The 17,069-nt window shown below is 36.9% G+C and overlaps 1 protein-coding gene across 1 annotated transcript in view; it reads left to right on the top strand.

Annotated features, from left to right (window-relative positions):
• Positions 1–5,045, top strand: part of LOC149065858 (uncharacterized) — a 39,970-nt gene extending 34,925 nt beyond the window's left edge. Inside the window, exons 2-3 of the mRNA XM_089253315.1 lie at positions 4,655–4,852; positions 4,989–5,045. Coding sequence (XP_089109441.1) covers positions 4,655–4,852; positions 4,989–5,045 — 255 coding nt within the window. The remainder of the gene's footprint in view (positions 1–4,654; positions 4,853–4,988) is intronic.
• Positions 5,046–17,069: the final 12,024 nt, after the last annotated feature.

Genomic DNA, 17,069 nt, shown 5'->3' with positions numbered 1-17,069 from the left:
GAAAGAGAAGTGGAGATGCATCTGGAAAAAGATTCCGTGGTGGACGGACATTAGTAAATCGGGCTTGAGTGACAGTAATTCTGATGATGATAGGCACTAAAACTCAGCTCCAGACGCGATATCACCGAAATTTTTCTTTAGCCGAATAAATATTTATTAGTCAAGGCAGAAAAATCACAAAAAAAACTTCATTATCCGAAAAATTCCAAACCGAGTCGTTCGTTAGCTAAGGTATCACTGTAACAAGCAGTGATGCACTTGACTTAAATACTCATATTTTCAATGTCTCCATATACATTATTCATAACCAAGTATGTTTGTCATCAACTGAATACCTTCCTACGACCTGGTTCGTAAAATATTTTTGTTTACCTTGCTTATATTCCAAGAAAATACAAAAAGTTTCTGAATTTTCCACCGGGTGGCGTTTTAATGATTCTGATCGTTTGGCACGTACTCATATTGCGCTATACCATTATGCTACTTTCACGATTATATCTGCTATATTTCAGGAGTTATTTAAGATTATGTGAATTTTCCAATGTGTTCTTTATTTCTCTCAAATATTTGTCTTTTCTTGCGCCAGGGCATCCCAGAATCATTCTTATAGCTAGGAAACGATTGTGAGAAGCTATGTATATGTCATTGTATACGAGAGATAGAGCGACGGAAAAAGTGTCTAGGATATATAAGTAATAGTCACTATATAACACATATGCTACACGATGACAACAATCGAAACGCCCCCGGTGGATAATTCTTGTACTTTTTGCCTTTTCTGAACAAATTAACGTTCTTTAAACTAAATTGCAGCTTAAATTTGTGAAATTCTATTCAGTGAATTAACTTTTTTTTTGAAGCTTACTCATACATAATATGTACACTGATCGTCAATTTTTTTAAACAAAAATACCATTTACTATTTCTTTCAACTATCGATGTCTCAGAAAATTTTCTCTAAACGTTACCGAATGACACTGAGGAACTGAGTTTTCTGGATGTTATGCCGAAACGAATATTTAAGAAGAAAAGTGATTTGTGTCTCCTCCGGGTTATCGAACCCGGATCCCCTTGCATACCGGGCAAGTGCGCCAACCAACACACCAGTGTCACACTTTTCAGTACCTTATAACACGCATTATTAGCGTGAAGCAAAAGAACCCGGGTTCGATTTCTGGAGGAGACGAATCACTTTTGCAAATATTCTTTTCGGTATAACATCAAGAAAATTCAATTTCTCAGTATATTTCGGGCCGAAAAAAATATCATCTCTTGTTAACGGATGAATTTCTGTATAAAATTTAGAGTTGCAAATTTAACCAATTGAATTTTTTTGACAGAAATCGCATGAAATATTTGACTTTCACGTTTCTTCAAATCATAATTTTAAAGAAGTAAGACTGTTACAACTTAACTAAAGTTGATAATTTTCCAAATGGAGGAGACGAAATGATCCGAACGAATTTCTTACTTTTGGACATTTTCTACATCTATTCCGAATCACCACCTGGTGGATAATTCTTGGACCTTTGTGCCGTGTCTTGACATATTAATGTTCTTTGAAGAAAATTACAGCTTAAATTCAAATACATATACAACGCCACAATTTGTATTTGTATTTGTACAACAGGCAAAATGCCCAACGAGGTGGCTGAGAAAAAGATGCCCATAAAAATATGGATGTCAGATATTTCAAAAATACAGCAACCCGATTTTTTTTTTTTTTTTTTTTTTTTTTTTTTTTTTTATATTGAACAAACAGCACAATGGACAAAACAGACAAAAAAAAAAAATTAAACAAACACTTTTCGACCCAAAGGGATATAAGAAACCTTCCATGAGTCGTATTGATACATTACATAAAGAATTTCTGGCAACATACATAGATATATTTTACTACAATTGCTGCATTCAAGTCACACCAACTATATTACCTTAAAATGTTGAACTATAGTCTGATATGTCGAAATAGAGATATATTTTCTTACACAACAAAAATATAAACAAATTTTACTCCTTATATCATTTGCAATTTCATTAACTATCGAACGAAACGAACCGCTCCATATCTGCTATTTCCAGTATACGATCCTTTATAGTCTTTTTAAACATATAAAATGATTGCTGTTGTCTAATAATATCATCAAATTCTCTACATATTCTTGGAGCAAGAAAACATATTGATTTTTTGAAAATTGTTTTTTTAGGTAATGGTATTTGATATAAATATTGTGATCTCATAGTTCTTCTTTGTATATTCACTCTGGGATACCAATCAGGATTCTTATAGATGTATACTAAAACTTTATACAGATAAAGTTGCCGTATATTAAATTGGATCAATGATACTTTATTTCGTGCAGAACTGTTAGTTTGTATAATGTCACGTCGCAAACAGTCATAAAGATTATCAATAGTATGGATTGAATTTTTATATGTTCCCCCCCAAACTTGTAGTCCATATAAAATATGTGGGAACACCCATGCAAAAAATACTTCTTTCAAACTTTGGTGTGAGATGATAGCCTTTAATTTATACGTCATTGCTGTGATTGCTCGTAATTTATTAACAACTTGATCAGTATGATCTTTCCATTTTAGGTTAGATGAAATAATGATTCCAAGATATTTATAATGCTGTACTCTTTCAATGTATGAACAGTTACATATAGTATTTGAAAGAAAGTCGTTACATTCATGAAATTTCATTAAATCTGTCTGTGTGCTTAAGTTAGTTAAATTAAAAAGAACCCATTTAGTTTTGCTAGCATTTAGCCTAAGTCGAAGGTTTCGAATTCTTTTATTTATTGCATGGATGTCTTTTTCCAAATTTTTTATCAGTTCTTCAGTTGTTTCAGCGGAGGAAACTAGAACTGTATCATCTGCGAATGAAACAAGTTGACCGGAAATATTGATATTATGAATTTCATTAATGTAAATAGAAAAAAGTGTTGGGCCAAGAACCGATCCCTGAGGTACGCCTGTATCTATTGCCTTTACCTGACTTATCGCATTGCCTACTTTAACTGTCTGTTTCCTATTTGTTATAAAAGATCTGAACCAATCGAGCGGGAGCCCTCTTACTCCAATATTTTTTAGTTTTTCCAATAAGATATCCCAGTTTACTGTATCAAACGCTTTACTGATATCTATAAATACAGCTGCTACTTTTTTGTTATTATTAATTTTATTTTGTATATAATCCATTAATCTAATCATAGCCATTTCAGTATTCCTTTTTTCCCTGAAACCAAATTGATGATGTGAGTAGTAGGCAATGGCGTGTAAATAACTATTAAGTTGTCGTTTTACCCATTTCTCTAATAATTTTGACATAATAGGTAAAATCGAAATTGGTCTGTAATTGTTCATGTCATCTTTATTACCTTTCTTGTATATAGGCGTAACAATCGACTTTTTTAGTTCATTATAAAATATTCCAGTATCTAGAGATTTATTAAAAAATGCAATTCCGCAGCAAATAACTATGATATAATCTGCTTAAATGAAACATGGCTTCAAGACGACATTTCTGACGCGGAACTTTTTGACAATCGATACATTGTGTTTAGGCAAGATAGAAACCTTGTGCTCGCTCATAAACAAACAAACAGGAGGTGGATCTCTTATTGCAGTCAAAAATTCTCTATGTGCGAAAAGGATAATTCATGATGCGGCACCTGAAGAGTGTGTGTTTGTCGAAATTAAAAATGTCAGTTCCCGTGTTATCATCGGTGTAATATACATTCCTCCCGGCTCGTCCGTGGAATTGTATCGGACATGTTTCTCTTTCATTGCCCACAATCGCGAATTCTCTGAATCTGACTGCATAATAGTTGGTGATTTTAATCTTCCGTCTTTAAATTGGGTCAGTGGCGTACCTCAACACAACTGTCTGCGAGACATTGAGCTTGAATTTTTATAATTTTTTAATTATCATGATTTTCAGCAACTGATATCTTCGCCGAATTCTAATGGACATTACTTGGATCTTTGCCTTGCGAAGCTTCTTCGTGTCAATGTCGTAGTGACCACATCTGATGATCCATTAATTAGAGAAGACCTACATCACCCCAGTTTCGAGATTAACATTTTTTGTGTAAAAAATAGTTCTCGGGGTGTGGCTAAAATGTACGTCAGCAGTGAATACAACTTTCGTAAGGCGGACTTCTTCTTATTATATAATCTTCTGGATCAAAGAAACAGGTCTTGACTTCGAGCTCACTATGAAGTAGACGATGCTCTTACTTGCTTCTATAGTTTAATCTTCGTTGCATTTGACTCTGCTGTCCCTCGAAAAAGTGACTCCAAAAAATCTTTTCCTCGTTGGTTCGACACTAATGTAATCAAGACAATACGCAAGAAAAATTCAATTAGAACTAAACTTCTATCTAGTAATGGTCAATTACATCTTAACAATTTTCGTGACCAACGTAGACTCGTTAAATCCCTGATCCGAAGTGCACAAGACGCGTATTATCGCCGCATTGAAGATGATATTCATACGGACCCTTCTACATTTTGGAACTTTATGAAATCTCTACGACGAAAACTTACACCGAGTAACTTCAATTATGAAGGAATGAGTTTTTCGGAGGATGAGGAAATTGCAAACAAATTAGCTGAGTACTTCCAGTCTGTATTCTCTTCTCAGGTTCAAAGTACATCTTGGGAAGACTACAGTAGTGAACATCAGATAGCTAATAGACTTGATATCTTTGACATTGGTGAAATAACTGAAAGTGATGTTATCGGCGCTATACGGCATATGAAATCTGTCAAATCCATAGGCCCAGATGGTATTCCAGCCAACATAATCAAAGCATGCGGAGATATTTTTTCAGAACCTCTCGTAATTATCTTTAATCTCTCCTTGCGTAAAAATGTTTTCCCATCTTCTTGGAAGCTCGCAAATGTCATTCCGATTTTAAATGGCGGTCTAGTATCCGAAGTCACCAACTATATACCCATTTCTATTTTATCCGCAGTATCTAAACTCTTCGAGCACATCATATATTGCAAATTGTACAACCATATCCGTCTAGAATTATCTCCATCTCAACATGGGTTTTTGCCGAATCGCTCTACTGAAACAAATCTTGTTCATCTCACTCACGATCTTATCCGTCGCTCTATCTCTCGTATACAATGACATATACATAGCTTCTCACAATCGTTTCCTAGCTATAAGAATGATTCTGGGATGCCCTGGCGCAAGAAAAGACAAATATTTGAGAGAAATAAAGAACACATTGGAAAATTCACATAATCTTAAATAACTCCTGAAATATAGCAGATATAATCGTGAAAGTAGCATAATGGTATAGCGCAATATGAGTACGTGCCAAACGATCAGAATCATTAAAACGCCACCCGGTGGAAAATTCAGAAACTTTTTGTATTTTCTTGGAATATAAGCAAGGTAAACAAAAATATTTTACGAACCAGGTCGTAGGAAGGTATTCAGTTGATGACAAACATACTTGGTTATGAATAATGTATATGGAGACATTGAAAATATGAGTATTTAAGTCAAGTGCATCACTGCTTGTTACAGTGATACCTTAGCTAACGAACGACTCGGTTTGGAATTTTTCGGATAATGAAGTTTTTTTTGTGATTTTTCTGCCTTGACTAATAAATATTTATTCGGCTAAAGAAAAATTTCGGTGATATCGCGTCTGGAGCTGAGTTTTAGTGCCTATCATCATCAGAATTACTGTCACTCAAGCCCGATTTACTAATGTCCGTCCACCACGGAATCTTTTTCCAGATGCATCTCCACTTCTCTTTCTGAAAGTTTTCGAACCATTTCATGAAAAATGAAAGACTCAGTTAATATTAAATGCATTTTGAAAAAGGAAGCCTATGTTTTCAGAGCACGCGTTCTTTAAGTGCAAGACATGTAAGCACTTAGATAACATACTTAGCATCAAATTGACCTGTTTGGACATTCTAGGAGATTATCTTTTCTATCTGCATGCACCAGACGCAGAAATGAGCTGACAAAATCAAAAATGGATGGGGACACCTATAAACTAGACTGGGTTTTGTCAACACCAGCTTTAGTGCGAATATAAACGTCTTCAGTATCTCATCTTCCTGTAAATTTTGATTTATCCAATTTGAAGCAGTTTATTTAAGGCTTCAGTCAGTGTTTTGTCCTTTTTATAGCTCCCCTTGGTGTTAAAAAATAACAACCTTAGAATTTTTGGCAGTACCAGGAACGAACTAAGCCATTTCCCATCAAAAGCTATAGGAAATCGCGTTTCGGCTTATAAAGATTTCGGCTAGCGAATGTGATTCCGGAACAAATTATATTCATTATCCGAGGACTCACTGTATTTTTCTGCTTATTTTTGATTTATTAAGATTTTTCAAGTTATTGTTATGTAAGTGCAGTATCATGTTGAATGTCTGCCTGCTCTCTGCGGAGAGAAAGGTCCGTGGAAATCAACAATCCCCTACTAAAATGCAAAAAATCTTTTGCAAATGATTACACATACGGCGATTCCACACGATGCAAGATTACGAGGTCTTTTATTTTTTGCATTGTGCCAAAAGCAGGCATTTGCATACCCTACAAATGTTTTATTTCTTTTGCTAAATCAAGAAAGCCCTTCATGGCAAAGGATTTGGAGACGATCTAAGTCAATCGACGCCAGCAAGCAAACAGATGTCATTTACACGGATTTCGCTAAGGCTTTCAACAAAATAAATCACCAGACACTACTTTACAAACTCCGTTCTTTCAATGTGTCCGAGAACACCAGCTACTCAAATTTGAGAACATCCCAAGTTTTATTTCATAACGCAATTTCAACAAAGTATGTCAGTGGATCAGGTGTTCCCCAGGGTTCGAATCTTGGACCATTGCTTTTCTTAATATTCGTGAATGACTGTAAGGTTTTCCCCCATTGGGAAGAAGCATGATGGGAGTAGAAAGCGTGGGTGGGGGAGAAAGTCCCTCGACGAAGAGAAAAGAAGCTTGGTGTGTTTTCGGTTAGTTAGAGAGTGGCTCCTGTGGACTCAGGAGGTAATTTCAAAGGCTCGCTGTAAGCGAGGAGGACGTGTTAATAGTATAATGGTTATTGCTAAAAAGTATGATTAAACCAAATATTATGTATAAAAGTGGCAGAGAGTGCTTATGATTGTGTGTGGCAATTATTCATTGAAAACGAACCCTACATAGTGGTGTCAGCAGTGCGATCAGTAGAACTATACTGAATGGAAACTGACTATTTTGTGCGAAGGTGATCGCAGGAATAAATCATCGTTAAGCGATTGACGAAATAGAAGGATCAGGACTGATCACTTGGCGTAGCTGATCACACATTGGGTGGTCACCAGTGTCTCAAGACATCGGAATATTCATGTGAAAGCTCGACCATCGGCAGAAACGAACGAGCATCAAGACTTTCGCCTATACCGAGGTGAGCGGTCACATTTTTGTTATCAGGCGAAACCGAACTATTTCATACAGTAATTTCATTCGATATTGATTTTTAAAAAAATAGAAGAAAAAATATTAAAAATGGCCGTCTTTGCCAGGGGACGAAAAGAGGACCTGCTGATTTTAGCAGATGAGTTACGGGTGGAAGTCCCCAAAGCCGCAAAGGTTGTGGATTTGAAAGAGCTAATCATGAAAAGCCCTCATTATGAACCAGAATTTGTGAAAGAATTACTAAATAGTATTATCGATGAAAGAACAGAGCGAGAAGCAAGAAACCACGAATTAGAGGTAGAGAGAATAAAACATAATGAAAGACGTGGAACACGTGGAAATAATGATTTTATTGGGTATTTGAATTTAATGAAAGGTGTAATACCAGAGGTGACGGAAAACATAGAGGATTGGCCTTTTTTCTTTCATCAAGCAGAGACTATATTCAAGTTGTATGAGGTCCCGGAGGAATACCATGGGAAAATTATACTATGCATTTTGAAGGGGAAGGCTGGATGCATAAGTATGAGGCAGACAGAACCCGATTTTGATGATTACAACAGAATCAAAGAGATGATTTTGAAGGAATTTCAAATCACTCCCATTGAACATAAAAAGAATCTAGATACAATGAAAAGGAAAACGAAGGAAACGTGTAGTCAATATGCGGTCAGGGTGGAAACAGCTGTAGATTTATACCTCAAGTCGAGGGAAGTTAGCACATTTGAGGATTTGAAACAATTGGTCATCGTTGATAAAATTAAAGAAAGCCTGTCCCCAAACATCAGAACCTATATACAGTTGAAAGAAACAGACGGTTGGTTAGATGCAGTCAAACTCGCGAAAGAAGTAGATAATTACACGAGTGCGACAAATAATAGCGGTTCACATTCAGAAAATTTTTCTGACATAGGATGTTATGATAACCAACAGAATAGATATTTTCGTGAGCATGACCATGGAAAGAAATGTTCTGATCAGAAGCCACTTCGAGAGGAAGGTTGTTTCATTTGTTTGTCAAGATTCCATGTAAAAAGAAACTGTCCTGAAAATAAGAACAGAGTCAGCATGAGTAATAGAAGAGCAGGTAATTTGGATACTAGAGTCAACCAGATAGAAACGGAAAGTGTACCACAAGATACAGAAGCGTTTTCAGTAACAGGAATCGGTATCAGTGACGATATCAGACAGGATTCCGGATATATCCAATCTATCACCGCATTGAAGAGAATGAAAGTTAGCATTGAGGGAAAAATTGTGAATGCATTGATTGATTCAGGTTGCCAAATTTCTGTCTTAAGAGAAGATTTGGTCCCTCGCCACAAGACAGAGTCTAAAGCAAAGACATATTTGAAACCTGCATTCGGAAAGCCTATTTTGGCAGGTTTGAGACACATCAATCTGGCCATTCCCGTAACGGACAAAACAAGTGTAGTCCACCACAGAGCCATCTTGTGCGCTATTACACCCCACATAAGTGAGGAGGCCATATTACATCCACAAATTATCAACTTACTCAAAGGGGAAGTGAAGGTCCAAAAGATCGCAGCTGTGAACAAGAAGCATATAACGAACAACGAAATGCCGGCAAAGCAGGGTGGGAGAGATGGAGTGGATGAGAGGAAAAAACATAAACAGAGCACACCCTCACCCCACAAGAAGAATTTCGAAGAAGCGACCCACTGGTTGCTGAATGGGAGTCAGCAGCGAAGGGTAAGTGAGGATACGGCGGGCTGCGCCCTTCAACAAAGGGGTTGGGGGTTGGTTTTACCAAAGGAAAAAAAAAAGTTTTTTTTGCGAAGGGCCCGTAAAACCTAGAAATATTATATTATAGAATTATATATTCTAGAAACCTTGCGTAAAACTCCTTTTGAGGGACATGTACAAGAGTGCTAAGAAACAAATGACAGAATCTAGCACTCATTTTATTGGGAGGGGATTGTCAAGGATACGAAGGAATTTTGTGTGTGCATGTGAGGCTTGCCAGTTGAGAGGAAAGAACGAAGTCAGACAGAGCTTCAATTACTCCATCAGTAGGGGCAGAACAAAAACTCATACTGTCCGACCATCATCACAACACCTGGAAGCGGACACTCCAGGGACAGACAACGTAAGCGCAGACGTGATGTCACGTTTCCGAACAGAATGAATTGTGTGAACTGAAATAATGAACATTAATGGTTACTTGCGTTTTATTGCAAATTATGTAAATATTTATTGCTATCAGTATCGTGTTATTTGATCATATCCTAGTTTCTATTATCAGTATCAATGCATGTAATCAGATTGTCTTGTAAAATATGTTATGCATATTTCACGCTTAGGAAGGGGGTAATGTAAGGTTTTCCCCCATTGGGAAGGAGCATGATGGGAGTAGAAAGCGTGGGTGGGGGAGAAAGGCCCTCGACGAAGAGAAAAGAAGCTTGGTGTGTTTTCGGTTAGTTAGAGAGTGGCTCCTGTGGACTCAGGAGGTAATTTCAAAGGCTCGCTGTAAGCGAGGAGGACGTGTTAATAGTATAATGGTTATTGTGAAAAAGTATGATTAAACCAAATATTATGTATAAAAGTGGCAGAGAGTGCTTATGATTGTGTGTGGCAATTATTCATTGAAAACGAACCCTACAATGACCTTCCTCGGTGCTTCAGTGCAACAAAGTGTCTGATGTATGCTGATGACGTGCAAATTTATCGCGAAGTTGGGAGTCTGAAAAATTGCATGGCTCTACAAAGAGACCTACAGTCTCTCCATGATTGGTGTGGGGCTAATTTCTTCCAGCTCAATGTTCGAAAATGCCACGTTATCAGCTATACATGAAAATTGTCATCGACCGAATTCGACTACACCATTGATGCTGTCTCGATCAGTCGTGTTTCCGTAATCAAAGACCTTGGGGTTTTCTTTGACTCCAAGCTTGCATTTACCGACCATATACATGAACTTATCAATAAATGCTTAAAACTGCTAGGATTTGTTGTGAGGAGCAGCAATAATTTCAAATAAATCGCAACAATCGTGACACTTTTAAGGACTTATGTGCTCCCGAAGCTAGAGTACTGCACTATTATATGGAGTCCTCACAACAATCTAGACTCATTGATACTAGAAAGAGTCCAGAACAGATTTCTACGTTACATGTTTTACAGGCAATTTCACGTCTACATAAATGACGTAAGTACAACTGAACTGCGACGTTTTTTCCATTTCTAATCATTGGAATGCCCAAGAAGAAGAAGTTACCTTCGCTTTTTGTATAAAATTGTCAATAATATAATTGATGACTGCTACCTTCTTCAACTTATTGATTTTTCTGTGCCAATTGGTAATAGACGAACTTTTCGCCTCCCTAAACCCCGAACAAATATTTTACGACGGTCCCCTATTTTTGAGATGTGCAATATATATAATCAGTGCGATGTGAAACCCGATATGTTCAATTCAATTATAAGAGAATTTCTTAAAAGTTATATGTGAGTATTGAATATACAAGTTATTATGCTTTTCCGTATGTATTTCTATTGTTCCACTCGTTTTTGTTTTTTTGTTGTATTTGCGTTTTTGTATTTTTCTTCTCTTGTCCATCTCTGTAATTGGGCAATCCTTGCATGTTGAGACGTGAATAAATAAATAAAATAAATTAATAAATTAATTAATTAATGAACAAAAATTATAAACAATATATACACGTGATAAAATATCATACAATACAAATACAAATACAACACCACAACAGGCAAAATGCCCAACGAGGTGGCTGATAAAAAGATGCCCATAAAAATATGGATGTCATGTTTCAAAAATACAGCAACCCCATTAAAAATGCAATTAACACAAATTATAAACAATATATACACATAATAAAATATTATACAATGCCCATAAAGAATACTTATGGTTGTCTTATTCTAAGAATGGATAGCTTCTCGATTTATCCCAACATGTTTATCGATTTCTTTTTAAACGTATCAATTGTGTTACAATTTACTACCTCCGGGGGTAAGCTATTCCATTTATCAACAACCCTATTAGAGAAAAATTCCCTGCGAAACCATAACCTCGCATTGTCCCTTACCAATCGATACTGGTGTCCCCTTGTAAAAGCAGTCGATTGGCGGTGTACTAAAAGTTCATGGTCCATCCTATCCATCCCATTGAAAATTTTGAACACTTCGATCATATCTCCTAGACACCTGCGTTCATCCAATGTAAACATATTCAAAAAATGAAGTCTCTCTTCATAACTCAAGCCCTGTGTGCCAATAAGGACACGCGTAGCTTTTCTCTGCACCCCTTCAATCAAGTCTATGTCCCTCTGTAGGTATGGTCTCCAAAACCTTACAGCATACTCCAGTCCAGGACGAACTAAGCCTCGAAAAAGCGGAAGAATGACTTTAGGAGAACGCGAAGAGACCTTTTTGAAAATGAGACCAAGCATTCTATTCGCTTTTTTGACAACCGCTGAACAATGTTCAGAAAACCTAAGTCGCTCGTCAATGAGAATTCCCAAATCGGTGACTCTAGTTGCATCCGGGATAGTGACACCATTCAACTCGTAAGATAACCATGGGTTGTTCGAACCAAAATGAGCGACCAATGTCCATAAAGAATACTTATGGTTGTCTCATTCTAAGTATGGATAGCTTCTCGATTTACCCCAACATGTTTATCGTATTTCTTTTTGAACGTGTCAATTGTGTTACAATTTACTACCTCCGGGGGTAAGCTATTCCATTTATTAACAACCCTATTAGAAAAAAATTCCCTGCGACACCATAACCTTGCATTAGGTGTCCCCTTGTAAAAGCAGTCGATTGGCGGTGTACTAAAAGTTCATGGTCCATCCTATCCATCCCATTGAAAATTTTGAACACTTCGATCATATCTCCTCGACACCTGCGTTCATCCAATGTAAAAATATTCAAAAAATGAAGTCTCCCTCATAACTCAAGCCCTGTGTGGAAATAAGGACAGCGTAGCTCTTCTCTGCACCCCTTCAACCCAGTCTATGTCCCTCTGTAGGTATGGTCTCCAAAACCTCACAGCATAGTCCAATCCCGGACGAACTAAGCCTCGAAAAAGCGAAAGAATGACTTTAGCAGAACGGGAAGAGACTTTTTTGAAAATTAGACAAAGCATTCTGTTCGATTTTTTGACCACCGCTGAACAATGTTCAGAATGACTAAGTCGCTCGTCAATGAGAATTGCTAAATCGGTGACCCTAGTTGCATCCGGGATAGTGACACCATTCAACTCGTAAGAGAACCGTGGGCTGTTCGAACCAAAATGAGTGGCAATGCACTTTTCAACGCTAAACGTCATGCTCCATTCATTTATCCATGATGCAATCCTGTTTAAGTTGGTCTGGAGCAACTCCCTATCGCTTTCATTCACGATTACCCCCATTAGCTTCACATCATCTGCGAATTTGCTAGTAATCCCATCGATACCCTGATCGAGTTTATCTACAAAAAGTGAAAAAAGTATGGGGCCAAGGACACTTCCTTGAGGAACTCCACTTGTGACGTCTGTCCAACCAGAGAATTCCCCGTTCAATATAACTCGTTGCGACTTGTCCTTTAATCACGATTCTATCCAATTCACCAAGTTGCCCCCAATTCCAATCTCGTGTAAACGCTTCAAGAGTTTACCATGTTGGACCCGATCGAATGCCTTCTGGAAATCAAGGTAAACAACATCTACATTTTTGCTCTTACCCAAAGCCTTAGTCACGTCATCATAGAAGCAAAGGAGGTTAGTTACACATGACTTCCCCTTCCTGAACCCATGCTGATTATCCGACAATACATTATTCTCGTCTATCCACTTCACAAACTGCCTTTTGATGATAATTTCCAAAATTTTCGAGAGGGAGCTCGTCAAACTCACTGGGCGATAATTGGCCACAGCTCCTCTACTACCCTTTTTAAATATCGGAACAGCATTAGCAAGTTTCCAATCCCTTGGGACTATACACTCAGCAACACTACTGCGTATCTGTGCGACTGGACCCACCAATTCATTAGCACATTCCCTGAGGACCCTGGGATAGACATCATCTGGTCCTGGTGCTTTGCTTGCACATACATTTCTTAGAAGATTTAGGACCTCCACGTCTTCTACTTGAATATCGTTGAGGGTTTTATTACCCTATGCAACACCCGTATATCGAATATCATTATCTCCATTAAAAACCGACGCGAAAAAGTCATTGAAAGCATTACACATGCTTACTTTGCTCTCTAACCTAGACCTTCTATCGACAGGGGGCCAACCGTCCCCTTACATCCATTATTGATATATCGAAAAAATGATTTTGGGTCAGAGCCAATGTTATCTGCCAACCTAGATTCAACTTCCTTTTTACTATCCCTTATCGCTTTCTTCAACGGTCTTCTTTTATCAGTAAACAATGATAGTCACCTCGTCCACTTTTATACTCTCTGAATGCTCTTTTCTTTTCAAGATAAAGGTTCCGCACGCTATCCGTGAACTATAGAGGGTGCGATATACAAACACGCTTTTTTCGAACAAATTGTATGACGTCGTGCAAAACAGAGGACAGCTTCGTACTAAATTCTTCCCATTGACTTACCATCCCTACTGATTCCAACCGGTTTTTGAAAACTTCCGCTAACCTTCCTCTCAAAACATCAAAGTTAGTTCTCCAGTTTAGTTTATTCGTGAAATTACGTTTAATAAGATGACTTTATTTAAAACTCACACAGAATGTCTACACTAACCGTCAAAATCTTTTAACAAAAATACCATCTATCCTTTCAACCATCGATTTTGAGCAGTAAAACACTGCTCCAAATGACTTTTAACGTTGACAAGTGCGTGGTGACTCATTTTGGTTCGAACAATTCATGTTTCCCTTACGAGTTAAATGGTTGAGTTCGGTGATCCTAGTTGCACCCGGACAACTAGGATCACCGATCTGGATAGTGAGTCTTGGGTTTTCTGAACATTGTTCGGCGGTGGTCGAAAAATCGAGTTGAATGTTCGGTTTAATTCTCAAAAACATCTCTTCGCGTTCTCCTAAACTGATCCTTCCACTTTTCTGGGGCTGATGGGCTGCAGAGAAGAGCTACGCATGCTTTTGATGACACGCAGAGCTTAAGCTATGTAGAGAGAGTAGATTTTTTGAATATGTCCACATCGAGAGAACTCAGGTTTCGATGGGGGGAGGGGGGTATGATCGAAGTGTTCAAAATTTTCAACTGGTTAGACAGTATCGATTATAAGTTATTAATACACCGCCAATAAACTGCTTCGACAAGGGGGACACCAGTATCGATTGGCAAGGGCAACTCCTGGTTATGGTGTGGAAGGGAACTTTTCTGTACTAGGGTTGTGAATTAATGTAGTATCTTACCCACGGGGATCGTGAATTCTAACAATTGGCACGTTTAAAAAGAAATACGATAAGCATGTTGGGGTAAATCGAGAAGCTATCCATACTTAGATTAGACAACTATAATTGTTTTTTTCTTTTTTATGGGCAGTGTATTATATTTTATCACAATTATTTTTTTATGGCTCTTATTAGGTTTTCGATATAGTTCAGATATATACTTGTCATCCATATTTTTTTATGGACATTTTTTTTTCAGCCACCTCGTTGACCATTTTGTCTGTTGTGTCCTTCGCATTTGCATTACCATTAAAAACACTCTAAATTCTCAAAATTTCAATTCCACTGACCCTGCATATTTTAGATGTATTGTGTTGGAACAATATCTCATCGTTATTCGTACCTCATCGTTATCGTAAATTCTCGTCGTTACAAGAAACAGAACATGAAAAAATAATTTAAACTAAAAACACTTTTCTTCTCACAAAATCCAAACATCAAACAAAAATTTGAAAAATACTGAAAATGCCGTAGAAAAGTAGAAGTCACGTATCTTTTTTGAGTTGTGGACTGAAAAATTTCCAGGAATTGGAATCTTTATGAAATGAGTGAAAAACGAGAAAGTTTTGATGCGAAAATTTCAGAAACTCGTCGAATTTCTAGTGAATTTGAAGCCGCTGCCGTGTTTATATAATCCTAATAAAAATGAAATTCAAAGAAACTAGAGAAAATATTTGGGCGTATTTTGAGGGGGAAAATACTATTATAATGCTTATATTACATGTCCTTTGGAAATTCCGGTGAGGGTAAGAAAAAAATTGCGCTGAGCTGAAAATTGAATATCCGAAAGATCATGCACTCATACATATTCGCGTTAACATGAATTTTTCTTTTTATGAAAAGACGTATAATGTAACTAGAAAGGAATGCAAAACAATCTAAGATGTCTATTAAAAAGAGAAGAGCACAAAGCACTACAAAAAAAAGCGATAAAAACAGAAATAGAAACTTACGCAGAAGGGTGCTGAAAGGGGCCCTTGCGAAAGCCAGGCAAAGAAGCCGGAACTCCTCAAGCCGACTGAAAATTAGAAATAAATGCAACATTTCGGTAAAAAAAAAATTCAATTATCGGAAGAAAATACCCTGTATATGCTATATCAACCGATTTATGTTAATTTGAGTGATTTTTTTTTTGAAGGGTGTCAACTCAAAATTGCTGTGGAAGAAAATTTTTGTGCCTCCTTCAAAGGTTGATCCTGCTTACGCCCCGAGAATATAGACATAGGATTCGCATTCTTACTCTAAGAGTATATTTTGGAAGATTATGAGATTGAGAGAGAGAGATCAGGGGTTCCCACGAGTTCAGCGAAAAACGTTGTACTTAATGAAGTAATATGAATATGATGACACACGAATGCAAACAAAAGCACTTATGTCACCCGATAAAATTTATTTTTCCCATTGACAATTGTCGTTTGAAGAATTAGTCAATATTATCACTATAACCTATTTTCAACGAGTATACGTCACATGGAGCAGCAAACCATTTTTTTGTTCAAAGATAGAGTCCGCTCTCCTTTATAGGTTGTGTGTTTTTATCACGAGATGGCACTGTCAATACTTCGAAAACCACAGATGCAGTGTTGGCGCTACTATGTTATTTACGCACAGTTAAAGTGTTTACATAGTACTGCAATGAAGCTATGTAATTTTCGTCAAGCTGCTATGCGTGTTGTAAGGGAAGAAAAGTTGTGTTTGTGTGATGTAATGGTCACTGCGTTTGCCCCGGTAGCAGAAGGTCCGAGGTTCGATTCTCGACGGAGATAACACTTTTCTTTCCAAAGTTTACTTCGGCATAATATCCGGGAAGCGTCTTTCCTAAAATAATTTTCTTTCAAAAGATTCAGAAGTTTTGATTTCATATTCGAATAAAAGGGACCAAGGAAAAAAAATTAATGTTTCTTTGTTATGTAAAATTTTATCCAAGGGTTTTTAAGAAAGATTGAAAAATCAAATCTTATATCGAGAAGCAATCACTGGAAAAAAAAATGAAAGTATTTACTGTTATCAAGTAAGCTATCTCGGCCACCAAGAATCATCTTCGAAGATACAGAGTACAGTATTGTATGAAATTTCCACATTGAAGAGATTGAATCAGATTCATTCAAAAATTTAAAAAAATAATAAATATTTAAAATAATTTTAAATATTTATATTTTTAAAATAATTTCAAATATTTATATTTTTAAAATAATTTCAAATATTTATATTTT

The sequence above is a fragment of the Pholcus phalangioides genome, unplaced genomic scaffold (genome assembly GCF_987345545.1).
Source record: "Pholcus phalangioides strain wild (caught in Gottingen) unplaced genomic scaffold, Ppha-v1.0 ptg000037l_1, whole genome shotgun sequence".
NCBI lineage: Eukaryota > Metazoa > Arthropoda > Arachnida > Araneae > Pholcidae > Pholcus > Pholcus phalangioides.
This window is presented reverse-complemented; position numbering and strand designations above follow the sequence as displayed.